The sequence below is a fragment of the Leopardus geoffroyi genome, chromosome E2 (genome assembly GCF_018350155.1).
Source record: "Leopardus geoffroyi isolate Oge1 chromosome E2, O.geoffroyi_Oge1_pat1.0, whole genome shotgun sequence".
In the NCBI taxonomy this organism is placed as follows: Eukaryota; Metazoa; Chordata; class Mammalia; order Carnivora; family Felidae; genus Leopardus; species Leopardus geoffroyi.
The window spans coordinates 25,698,084-25,711,128 of NC_059335.1; the positions used below are offsets into that span (position 1 = coordinate 25,698,084).

The 13,045-nt window shown below is 35.6% G+C and overlaps 1 protein-coding gene across 2 annotated transcripts in view; it reads right to left on the reverse strand.

Moving 5' to 3' along the window:
• ITFG1 (integrin alpha FG-GAP repeat containing 1) overlaps positions 1 to 13,045 on the reverse strand; it is a 347,243-nt gene that overhangs the window by 255,488 nt on the left and 78,710 nt on the right. For both annotated transcript variants that reach the window (XM_045442649.1, XM_045442650.1), the window contains one exon: positions 7,120 to 7,181. In XM_045442649.1, coding sequence (XP_045298605.1) covers positions 7,120 to 7,181 — 62 coding nt within the window. The remainder of the gene's footprint in view (positions 1 to 7,119; positions 7,182 to 13,045) is intronic.

A 13,045-nucleotide genomic window follows, 5' to 3' on the forward strand; every position in this document is an offset into this window, starting at 1 on the left:
CAGGCTCTGCACTGGCAGCATGGGGCCTGCTTGGGATTCTCTCTCATTCTCTCTCTGACCCTCCCCCATCAGCACTATGTCAGTTTCTCTCAAAATAAATAAATAAACTTATTTTATTTTTTATATGAAATTGTCAAATTGGTTTCCATACAACACCCAGTGCTCATCCCAAAAAGTGCCCTCCTCAATGCCCATCACCCACTTTCCCCTTCCCTCCACCCCCCATTAAATAAACTTAAAAAAAAAAAAAAAACCCAAAACACAAAGACTGCAACAAGAGACAAAGAAGGGCACTACATAATGATAAAGTGAACAATCCAACAAGAGTATGATACAGCTAATTGTAAATATTTATGTACCCCACATGGTAGTACCTAAATACATAAAGCAAATACTTACAGACATACAGGAAAAATCAACAGGAATACAATAATAGGGAGCTTTAACACCCCACCTACATCAATGGATAGATCATCCAGACAGAAAATCAACAAAGAAGCAATAGCATTGAATGACATACTGGATGGACCTACAGCAGTGGAATACTCATTCTTTTCAAGTGCACGTGGACCATTCTCCAGACTAGATCACATACTGGGTCTCAATAAATTCAAATACACTGGAAGCACATCATGTATCTTTTCTGACTACAACATCATGAAACTAGAAATAAATCACAAGAAAGAATCTGGAAAGGACACAAATACATGGAAGCTAAGTGATATGCTACTAAACAATGAATGGGTCAAGGAAGAAATCAAAGAGAAAATAAAAAAATACTGCAGACAAATGACCATGAAAACACAAGAATCCAAAATGTTGGGGATGTAGCAAAAGCGGTTCTAAGCAGGAAGTTTACAGTAATAGATGCCTCGAGAAACAAGAAAAATCTCAAATAAGCAACCTAACCTTACACCTAAAGGAGCTAGAAAATAAAAACAAATAAAATCCCAAACCAGTAGAAGGAATTAATAAAGATTAGAGCAGAAGTAAATGAAATAGAGATTAAAAAACAAGAGATCAATGAAACCAGAAGCTGATATATTAAAAAGATCAACAAATATTGATAAATCCTTAGCCAGAGTCATAAAAAAATCAGAAATGAAAGAGGAGTGCATGCGACATGCTGAAGAGTGAAACTAAACCACTTTCTTTTTTTTTTTTTTTTTTTTTAATTTTTTTTTTTTCAACGTTTATTTATTTTTGGGACAGAGAGAGACAGAGCATGAACGGGGGAGGGGCAGAGAGAGAGGGAGACACAGAATCGGAAACAGGCTCCAGGCTCTGAGCCATCAGCCCAGAGCCCGACGCGGGGCTCGAACTCCCGGACCGCGAGATCGTGACCTGGCTGAAGTCGGACGCTTAACCGACTGCGCCACCCAGGCGCCCCCCACTTTCTTAAACCATACACAAAAATGGATGAAAGACCTAAATGCGAGACAGGAAATCATCAAAATCCTAGAAGAGAACACAAGTAGCCACCTCTTTGACTTCGAACACATGAACTTATCAGACATGTCACCAAAGGAAAGGGAAAAAAAAGAAAACATGAACTATTAGGACTTCATCAAGATAAAAAGGACAGCAAAGGAAACAAAACGAAAAGGCAGCCAACAGAATGGGAGACTATATCTGCAAACAACGTATCTGATGAAGGGTTAGTATCAAAATCTACAAAGAACTTATCAAACTGAACACTCCAAAAAACAAACAACTCAGGTATGAAATGGGCAGAAGCCATGAATAGACATTTTCCCAAAGAAGACATTCAGATGGCTGACACATGAAAAGATGCTCAGCATCACTTATCATCAGAGAAATGCAAATCAAAACCATGATGAGATTATCACCACACACTTGTCAGAATGGCTAAAATTAACAACACAAGAGACAACAGGTGTTGACAAGGAGGCAGAGAAAGGGGAACCCTCTTGCACTGCTGGTGGGAGCACAAACTGGTGCAGCCATTGTGCAAAACAGTATGGGAGATTTCTCAAAGAACTAAAAATAGAACTACCTATGATCTAGCAAGTGTACTATTAGGTATTTACCCAAAGGATACAAAAATACAGATTTGAGTAGATGCATGCACTCCAATGTTTTTACAGCAGCAGTATCAACAATAGCCAAACTATGAAAGAGCCCAAATGTCTATTGACTAATGAATACATAAGGAGGATGTAGTATATATATACAATGGAATAGAACTCAACCATCAAAAAGAATGAAATCTTGCAACAATGTGGATGGAGCTAGAAAGTAAAATGCTAAGTGAAATAAGTTAATCAGAGAAAGACAAATACCATACGATTTTACTCGTATGTGGAATTTAAGAAACCAAACAGATGGACAAACAGGAAGCAGAAAAAGGAGAGGGAAACAAACCGCATGAGACAATACAACAAACGATATCTTAATGATAGAGAACAAACTGTGGGTTGAGGGAGGGAACTGGGGGGGACATGGGCTATATGGGTGATTAGTATTAAAAGGAGGGCACTTGTTGTGATGACCACTGGGTGTTATATATAAGTGATAAATCACTGAATTCTGCTCCTGAAATCAATATTGCAATGTATGTTAACTAAAATTTAAATAATAAAAAGAAATGAAAGAGGAGAAATAACAAGTGATGCCACAGAAATACAAAGGATTATAAGAGAAGAGTGTGTGAAAAATTATATGTCAACAAATTGGACAACCTAGAAGAAATGGCTAAATTCCTAGAAACTATAACTTCTTAAAACTGAATCGGGAAGAAATAGAAAATTTGACCATACCGATTACTAGCAGTGAAATTGAATCAATATCCAAAAAACTCCCAACAAACAGAAGTCCAGAACCAGATGGCTTCACAGATGAATTCTATCAAACATTAAAAGAAGAGTTAATACCTAATCTCAAACTATTCCAAAAAACAGATGAGAAAGGAAAGCCATCCAATTCATTCTATGAGGCCAGCATTACCCTGATACCAAAACCAGAAAAAGACACTACAAACAATGAAAATTATAGGACACTAACTCTGATGAACATAGATGGAAAGGTCCTCAACAAAGTATTAGCAAACCGAATCCAATATACATATAAAATCATTCACCATGATTAAGAGGATTTATTCCAGAGATGCAAGGGTGGTTTAATATTTTCAAAGCAGTTAATATGATATGTCACGTTAACAAGAGAAAGGATGAAAACCATGTGATCATATCAGCAAATACACAGCAAGCATTGGAGAATATACAACATCTATGCAAGATAAAAACTCTTAACAAAGTAGTTTTAGAGGAAACCTACCTCAACAAAATACAGGTCATATACGAAAAACTCATGGGTAATATATGCAATGATGAAATGCTGAGCTTTTCTCTAAGATCAGGAAGAAGACAAGAATATCCAGTCATCACTTTTATTCAACATAGTACTGGAAATCCTAGCCATGGCACTAAGACATCCAAATCATCCAAATTGGTAAGAAGTAAAATTTTCACTATTTGCAGATGATACGTATAGAAAAAAAAACCCTACTAAAATATGTACCAAAAATCTACTAGAACTTATAAATGAATTCAGTAAAGTCACAGGATATAAAATTAATATACAGACATCTGTTGCATTTACATACCCTAATAATGGAGTAGCAGCAGGAGAAGTTAAGAAAACAATGTCTTTTACAACTGCACCAAAAATAGTAAAATACTTACAAGTATACATATCCAAGAAGGTGAACGACATGTACTCCAAAAACTATAAAACTTGGGGCGCCTGGGTGGCGCAGTCGGTTAAGCGTCCGACTTCAGCCAGGTCACGATCTCGCGGTCCGTGAGTTCGAGCCCCGCGTTGGGCTCTGGGCTGAAGGCTCAGAGCCTGGAGCCTGTTTCCGATTCTGTGTCTCCCTCTCTCTCTGCCCCTCCCCCATTCATGCTCTGTCTCTCTCTGTCCCAAAAATAAAAATAAACGTTGAAAAAAAAAATTTCAAAAACTATAAAACTGATGAAAGAAACTGATGATGACACAAACAAATGGAAAGGTATTCCATGCTTGTGGATTGGAAGACCCACTATTGTTATAATTTCCATTATACAGTCTACAGATTTAATGCAATCCCTATCAAAATACAAGTAACATTTATCACAGAACTAGAACAAACAATCCTAAATTTGTATGGAATGAAAAAAAGACCCCAAATAGCCAAAGCAATCTTGAGAAAGAAGAAGAAAGCTAGAGATATCACAATCACAGATTTCAAAATAGAGTACAAAGCTATAGTAATCAAAGCAGTGTGGCACTGGCACAAAAATAAACACATAGATTAATGGAACAGAATATAGTCCAGATATAAACCCACACTTATATGTTCAAGTAAGAATATATAATGGGAAAAAGAAAGTCTCTTCAACAAATGGTATTGTGAAAACTGGACAGCTAAATGCAAAAGAGTGAAACTGACCACCTTCTTACACCATACAGAAAAATTAAATTCAAAACAGTTTAAAGACCTAAATGTGAGACCTGAAACCATAAAATTCCTTGGAAGAAAACATGTGGTAACTGCTTTGACATTGGCTGTAGCAATATTTTTCTAGATATCTCTCCTCAAGCAAGATAGACAAAAGCGAAATTAAACTATTGAGACTATACCAAAAATCAAAAGCTTTTGCACAGTAAAGGAAACCATCACCAAATCAAAAAGGCAACTTACTGAATGGGAGAAGTTATCCAACGGGATATAATAGGAAATGATATCCAAAAAGGGGTTGATATCCAAAATATATAAATACCTTATATAACTCAACATCAAAAAACCCAATAATTTGATTTAAAAATGGGCAGAGGAACTGAATGGACATTTTTCCAAAGAAGAAATAAATGGCCAACAGACACTTAAAAGATGTTCAACATCACTAACCATCATGGAAATTAAAATGATCATTAGATCATTTTACACCTGTCAGAATGGTTAAAATAAAAAATGTAAGAAATAACAAGTGTTGGCAAGGATGTGGGAAAAAAAGGAACGCTCTGTGTATTGACTGTAATGCAAATAGATGCAGCTACTGTGGAAAACAGCATAGAAGTTCTTCAAAAAGTTAAAAATAGAATTACCATATGGCCCAAGGATTCCACTCTAGGTATCAACCCAAAGAAAATAAAAGTACTAATTTGAAAAGATATATGCACCCCTATGTTTATTGCATCAGTATTTACAATAGCCAAGATATGGAAGCAACCCAAGTATCCATTCACAGATAAAGAAGAGGTGTTGTATATATGCAATGGAATATTACTCATCATAAATACAAATGAGATCTTGCCATTTGCAATAATATGGATGATTCTGGAGGGTATAATGATAAAAAACATTAGTCAGAGAAAGACAAATATCATGATTTTACTCATACGTGGAATTTAAGAAACAAACGCATAAAGAAAATGAGAGAAATTAAAAAATAGCCTCTTTAATATAGAGAACAAACTAGTTGCCAGAGGGGAAGGTGGGTGAGGGGATGCCTGACATAGATAAAGGGGATTAACAGTACAATTATCCTGATAAGCACTTAGAAGTGTATAGAGTTGCTGAATCATCATACTGTACACCTGAAATGAACATAACACTGCATGTTAATTATACTTAAATTAAAAAAAAATCTAACCTAGGGCAAAAGAAAATCAGCCTAGGCTGAGAGGATATCAAACAGTTAAAAGTATTTCATAATTTTATTACACCTTATATTTATGTGCAATGAGGCTTTCTGTCCTCCATATGGATATAGATTAATCAAAATGATTGATTTTCTCATATCTAATACCTCAAGATTCACTTTAGGTATTGTTTTCAAGGCCACCTAAAAAACAAATATCCCCCAGCAGTGGTAGATTTAATTTATAGTAATAATTAAGTATATAACAATCATATTTCTAATATCAGTAGAAGAAATATAATTAATTTTTTAAAAAGTAAAGAAAAATAAATCGTTCTGGTTTAGTTATATTTCTCACTTTTCCCATGTTAAGAAAAAAGAAGGATCAAGTTGTTTACTGTAGAAGTAGCATTTAGAAGTCCTGCTCTTATCTACGCACAGCTTCTCCACTCATCCTAGTTTCCTTCTATGAAGAATTTGAGTCATGACCAACATCAATTACTATGCTTTACTTGAAGGCTAATAATGAACTTCCTTCCACAAACTTGTACTGTACATTTTTTGAGATATGCTTATTTTCCATCCATATTTAATAAAAAATGTAAAATGTTATGGGTTTAATTTGAATTGAATAAAACACAATCATCAGTAAATAGATGAGAAATTGAGAGATCTAAAATTACAATTTGTTAAGTGTCTACTGGGTACCTGGCACTTCACACACATTGTTTCATTTAATCTTCACTTTCACATTACATGAAGCAGACACTCTTATTCTCGTTTTGCATATGAGGAAAGTCAGGTTCAATACTTGACCATTACTTGATGAAAGTCAGTTGGCCAATTTGGCCCGTCCTCAAATCCTGTCTTCTGTTACATAGCATGAAATTCAATTTTAAGACTTAGAGTGTTCTATTCTTCATTAATTAATATTTCATACAATCTACATCAAGCTAAAAGTAAAATAAAATAAAATCATCAGTTTGGGAGTCTTCTACTTGCAATTAAAAAAATATATATATTGGGAAAGACTCCTTAATCCTGGTCAAGCTGGCAGTCAGTTTAGTGTGTGTTGTTCTTATTATTTTATATAAGCCTGAAGGCAAGGAGGAAAAATTAGTCTTTTAAAAAAGGGTTTTTTTCAATAAACCATCATGCTGACAAATTAAATGATAGTAACCTCTCTCAACAGCTGACAGCCTAGCAGGGGCCCTGTTAACATTCACATTAGGGCAGACTGATTGGTTTAATTGGCAGTCATGCCTAAAAACCTGCAGAGGAATTGATGCTGAATGAATCATTTCCTTCAGCAATATTCAGCAGTTTGAATGCAGCAATGCAACCAAAGGCTCTTAAAGTTGTTCTATTTATTGTTGAAACCAACCAACCAAGTGATTACTTTCATTTTATTTTCTAAAATTGTGTGCTTTTACTGAAAGCCATCATTTAAAAATGCTTCAAAGAAAAGATTTCTTACCACATTTTCCCATATCTCAAACTGGAAAGTACTAGAGGCAGACAATGTCGTGAGGAACAAATCTAGAAGGAAAATAATAGAATTGTAAGTGTTGTTACTGATGTGTACATTTAAAACAGGAAGAAATGCATTACATAAAAATAGTTAATACAGTTGTACTTAAACATATTTTAAACTATATTTTAAGGAGCTTGATCCCATCAAAGAAAGCAAGCAGATGATCCTGTACTTGTAAATTAAGGAAAATGTATTTAAAGGGTGAATTTGGTGTTAATCCTTCAAAAGCATTCTTTCTTTCTTTTTAAAATATTTATTTATATTTTGGGGGGGGGGAGAGAGAGAGAGAGAGAGAGAGAGAGAGAGAGAGAGAGAGAGAGAGAGAGAATGGACAGGAGAGGGGCAGAGAGTGAGGGGGACAGAGGATCTGAAGCAGGCTCTGCGCTAATGGTAGAAGCCAGATGCGGGGCTCAAACTTTGAACTCACGAACCATGAGATCATTACCTGAGCTGAAGTCAGATGCTTAATCGACTGAGCCATCCAGGTGCCCCAAGCATTCTTTATTTTTAAGAGTGGTTATGCCATAAGAGGCTCTTAAATACAGAGAACAAACTGAGGGTTGATGGGGGGTGGGAGCAGGGAAAGTGGGTGATGGGCATTGAGGAGGGCACTTGTTAGGATGAGCACTGGGTGTTGTATGGAAGCCAATTTGACAATAAATTATATTACAATTTTTTTTAAATTAAAAAATAATAAAAATTTTCATTTTTGAATTAAAAAAAATAAGAGTGGCCATGCATACTAACCTTTTTATGACACACATTTTAGGTTAAGGTAGACTATATTAAAAAAAATATTCTAGTCAGAATCACATTGTGCTTTCTCAACTTAAAAGCTATGTTTCCTTATATGTCATAGCTGGGTTTCAGAATTATTTTAAATAACAGTATTTTAGCACAAAAATCTTTAGTACTCATGTTAGATGAACAACAAATTATATTCAAATTTTGAACAGAATTGTCCTTATATAGTCCAACTAAACAAAACTGTTTTATTGGAAAGTGCAAGATTTTAATAAAATTTATTGAAGAATAGGTTGACAGTCAAATCTAACATCCTATTAACAAAGGTCAGGTGAACTGCAAATCTATTCTAGTGCAGTATTTATTATATTTGCATAATGACAATTTTACTTAGTGAATATACAAAATTTCAAAATGATGAGTTGACTCAGGAATATTAAAATAACATTATGCTTTAAAAATGGGAATTAACTCAGTGATATGCAGACCATGACTATTTTAAAGAAACGTTTTTTTTCTTTTTTTTGCACCATTAAATACATTTAAGAGAAACATCCTTCACATTTTAATGTGTTTTCTGTAGAGCTTTTCATATGAATTTCATGAAGCTAATTTATATAATAGTTATAATAATAATTTTTATAGAATCCCCAAAAAACTAAGGAATATTCTTCACTGTGAGAATTTGTTATACTCAAACTCCTGATTCCAAGTAAGCGGAACTATTCTTTATGTCAATGTTTTTCTCTGTGTTTATTTTTACACTAAGATGCTTTGCCTGTGGACATACAAATGTAGACTTTAATGAAGGTAATTCCATTACTCCATCAAACATACACTCCCAGTGAGTGTCTATTTCCAGACTCATTTAGGAAAAATCCCATAGAATACCTGAGATTTGTGAGATGATATACCTATAGCCAACATGCTCTCTTCCTTCCATATACCCTCCACATTACCATCAGCATGATGAAAAATCAGAAGTGCAAATTTGATCTCATTCCTTCTCCTCCAGGACCTCTTCTCCCCCTGTGAAAAAGGCCTACTTACCTAAGCTTCCACGCTCATGTCCTGCTACTCCCTTACATGAAACTGACTCTCTGTAGTACCCTTTGACATCATAGCCATCTGGTATCCCCACCATTCCTGAGGCCATTCCTCTCTCTAGGCACAGCTTTCCCTCCATTATTATTCCACTATGATATCCATCAAGGGTTATTACAAGATACCATGATATTTCGATTTCACATCCGTCTTTCCTGAGCTGCTTGAAGGAGGAGTCATGCCTAACTGGTTTTTATCTTTGTGGTTCCTATGCACTTGGAAATAATATGTGCTCAAATGACTCTTTAATAATTAAATGATACCATATATATCTGTACATATACCACTGTATACAGTGTGTGTGTGTGTGTGTGTATATATATATATATAATTATATATATATATATATAATTATATATATATATTGAATCATTTAGTTATTCAATATATATAGTGGTTGTTGCAAATACAAAAACTAAACTAGAAATAGTTACTCTATTGCCGTTTTAAAGAGTCTTGGGAAAAGAATGGTCTTCTGTTAAAGCATTTCATTAAAATTAAGTATGACTGATTATAGTGACTACAGTCTTAAAAATGTTTAAAAGCTGTTAATTTTTATATTATCTGAAAAGGTGGGTGATCAGGTTAAGGAAGTGATTAGGGATTAACAGCCACAGAGATTTCTAAGAATCACTTAGAGCCATGTCAGTGCAAGCTCTGAGCTATTTGAAAGACATAAAAAAAGGGATAATTATGCTATTATTATATAACAGAGGTGAATTTGTTCAAACAGAAAGCATTACACTGTTGAAATTCTTAACGCATTTGAGAATAGATGAGAAGTCATCTTTCTGATGAGGGATCATAGACTTGTGGCCTTGATAAACCAGTTAGCTTTTTGGATTGGAAGAGCTATTTCATTACCATGAATGGCCATGCAGGGATATTTAGAAGGGAGGGGTGGATGGTTACCAGCAATCTCTCATCATTCCTGGAAAAATAACACAAAATGTGTTTTTTTTTTTTTTCTGTTGGTGTTGCACTTGTCTCAATATATTTGTATAAAAGGTTATAACTTAAGAGCTTTTTGCTCTTTCATTCATAGTTAGAAAATTGAACAACTATAACCACAATTTTTGCTGATTCTATTTTCATAGCTTCATGGGGTATTTATTAAGATTTTGGGATACAGTAAAGTGAAATGAAGGATTAGAAGTACCTTGTAAAACAGATTAAAAAAATCTTTTCCCTATTCAATTGTATAAAAAAGGTTATAGGAAAAATAAATGATTCATTAGGTGGAGAAAAAGAGACAATTATTAACAATTCAATATGAAGAATCACCTCTGACTCTGAATGAAATGAGAACGAAATAATAGCTAGAAAAAAATTTTAGTCAACAAAGCAACAAAGTTCTCACCCTCCTACATGGTTGAGAGTAATCCACACAATATAATGAAAGGTAGTGTTCCCAATGAAACTGTAGTGGTGCTGTGACATGCCACCCAGGTCCCCTCTTAGGATGAAGGACTTATTACTTCAGTTGCTGGAAATGCTACTGGAAGACAGCCCTTTGTAGTCGCCCTTTCTGGAACACCTTTGGGTGAAAAGAGCTACTCTGCCAAACGTTGTAGCCTGGCCTGCATCCAATAACTAATCAGTTCAGAGAAATAAAGGCTAGACCCTCTCACCATAACTCAGAACAACTCTTCAGGGCCACTGCACATTCAGAAGCCCAAGGTCAGTTGAGGCTTTTATTGACACTAAATCATGGCCCAACTCTGCTTCCTTCCCTTTTCCTCCAGCAGTACCAACTACCAGAGCAGTCCCTAAAATTAAACTTCTTGCACACTAGTTTCCATCTCAGAGCCTACATCCTAGGAAATGCAATCTACAACAACTGATACCAAGAGATCTGAGAAAGCAGATACTAAGATTTTGGAGTTGGATCACCTAACAAGGGACTGCCAATAAGGATTCTTTCACAGGGGTAAGCAGTGCACAGATGGCCATACTATCTTTTACTGGTATTATTGGGATGGTATTCTAGTGGAAAGGAATGCACTAGAGGGTGTGATCATTCAGGCTTTTTGAGAAAAAGGGGTAAATACTAACCAGAAGGACAGTGGAATTAGATAGGTGTTGCTAAGCTTACCTGAGGAAATACAGGAGAGACCAAAGGCTAACAATGACTGCTCACAAATTAAAAGCTATGTGTGAAAGCCAGAGGGCCTCTTAGGTAGCATCTAAAGAGGTTCTCATCTCCTGCAGTAGGAGGGCAAACATGGGCTGAAGACCAAGACCAGGATTTAATGGTAAGAGTAAAAGAGCTCCCAAGAAGGTTAAATTCTCAACCTAAGCAGGTCTTAACCTTAAGCAAGGTTAGGGCCCTACTTAGGAAAGAATGATACTTGTTTCATGGATTAGGAACTGTTAAAGGCTCCTATTTGAAAATGATGAAGTTTCTCCTAAATGCTAGTGTTCTCCCTTGTTTAAAGATGATGGAGAAGATTCTGCTGCCATTGGGCAACATGCTTCCCACTTCCTACAGTCTGTCTCATCTTCTCTACTGGCCACTATGCCAAAAAGTGGGGTTAAATTACAAAATAATCTGGCCAGGAATGGGATAGACATGAAAAGGAAAAAGAACTATAGCCTGAATTAAGTCCAGGACCTAGCTAACATTTAGTGGTAGGAGCCAGGACAGTATGCATGAGACTATACTCTGAGAGTGCTTGATCAAGACGGGGTAAAGGGTGGGGCAGGGAGTGGAGTATGGGGTGCAGCAGAATAAAGAGTTGGGGACAAGGTGACTACATTGGATCCCTTCCATCCTAGAAGAGGCAGCAATTCACTTTATAGGAGTAGACCATACTCTGGATCTGGATTTGCCTTTCCTGTCTTGGAAGCTAATTTTTAAAATGCTAATAGAAACAGTATGATGATAGCTGACATCACTGGTACTCACTTGAAGAAATAATCTTTAACAAAAGATCACATCATGAGTTACTGAAAAATTCAGGACATAAACCCCAAACTCAATTAAATCCTTTTTCATTAGAATCTTGTAACAAGTAAAATAGTGAAACTATTTAATGCACATGCATTCTTCTCCAGAAAACACAGACTCATAGTCAAGTGTGTACAAAAACATCAAATGGTATTGCTTCAATTATCTCCATTCACAGCTTGAAAGGAGTAAGCTACTGCATTTTTAAACATTGCCAAGTGCAGTGCAGTCTTCTTTTCAAATGAAAAGACTTCTGGTTAAAGTTGGCATCAAAAGGAAGCCCACTTAGGAGTTTTAAAAACTTAAATTGGAAGTTTGACTATGCAAACTAAACCATGTTAGGAAAAATCCGAAGTTTTATGACTGTGATTAAAGTTTAAAGTTAGATGGTAATGGGCACCTAACACCCTTTCGATATACTATGTATGATATGAAGGAAGAGGTTAAAAACTGTAATTTCTGGCACTGTACCCTTTCAGTGTTAAGTCTTGATGGTTTAAAAACATATTTTGGTGGAAATGTTTAAAAAGTATTCATAATGTCATTTAGACTTCCTGCATGAAGAAACTCTCCTTGATAGTGAAAGTCACTATATTTCCAAAGGAGTATATATTATGGTTCATTTGGAAAAATATAGTTAATAAAACATTTTTAGTATTTCCTGGAAGCATCACATCAGATATTTCCACAAAGAATGGTTCAAAGCAATATCATAGTTTGTGCTGTTTCAATGCTTGAGCCAGGAGGACATGCTAAGCTCATGTTTACATCTGTTCTATAATACTGTCCAGTATTTCTCAGGCCTGGTTATAGCAAAGATCAGCATAAGAGTGTAGAATAACAACAGATTTCCCCTGCTTCCACTTGCTCAAAGAAAAGCACACTGAAAGCCACATGACAGCTGAAATTGTGAAGACAAATGAGCTCTTCCCCTTCCCAGCAGCAGTTTGCACTCTGCGGTTCCGAGGTCATCAACTCACACACTGTTAGGCACGATGCCCCAAATTAAATAAGTTAGCAGGACCTAGTACAACCAAGATGATCAAATGCCCCACTTTTAACACCTGAGAC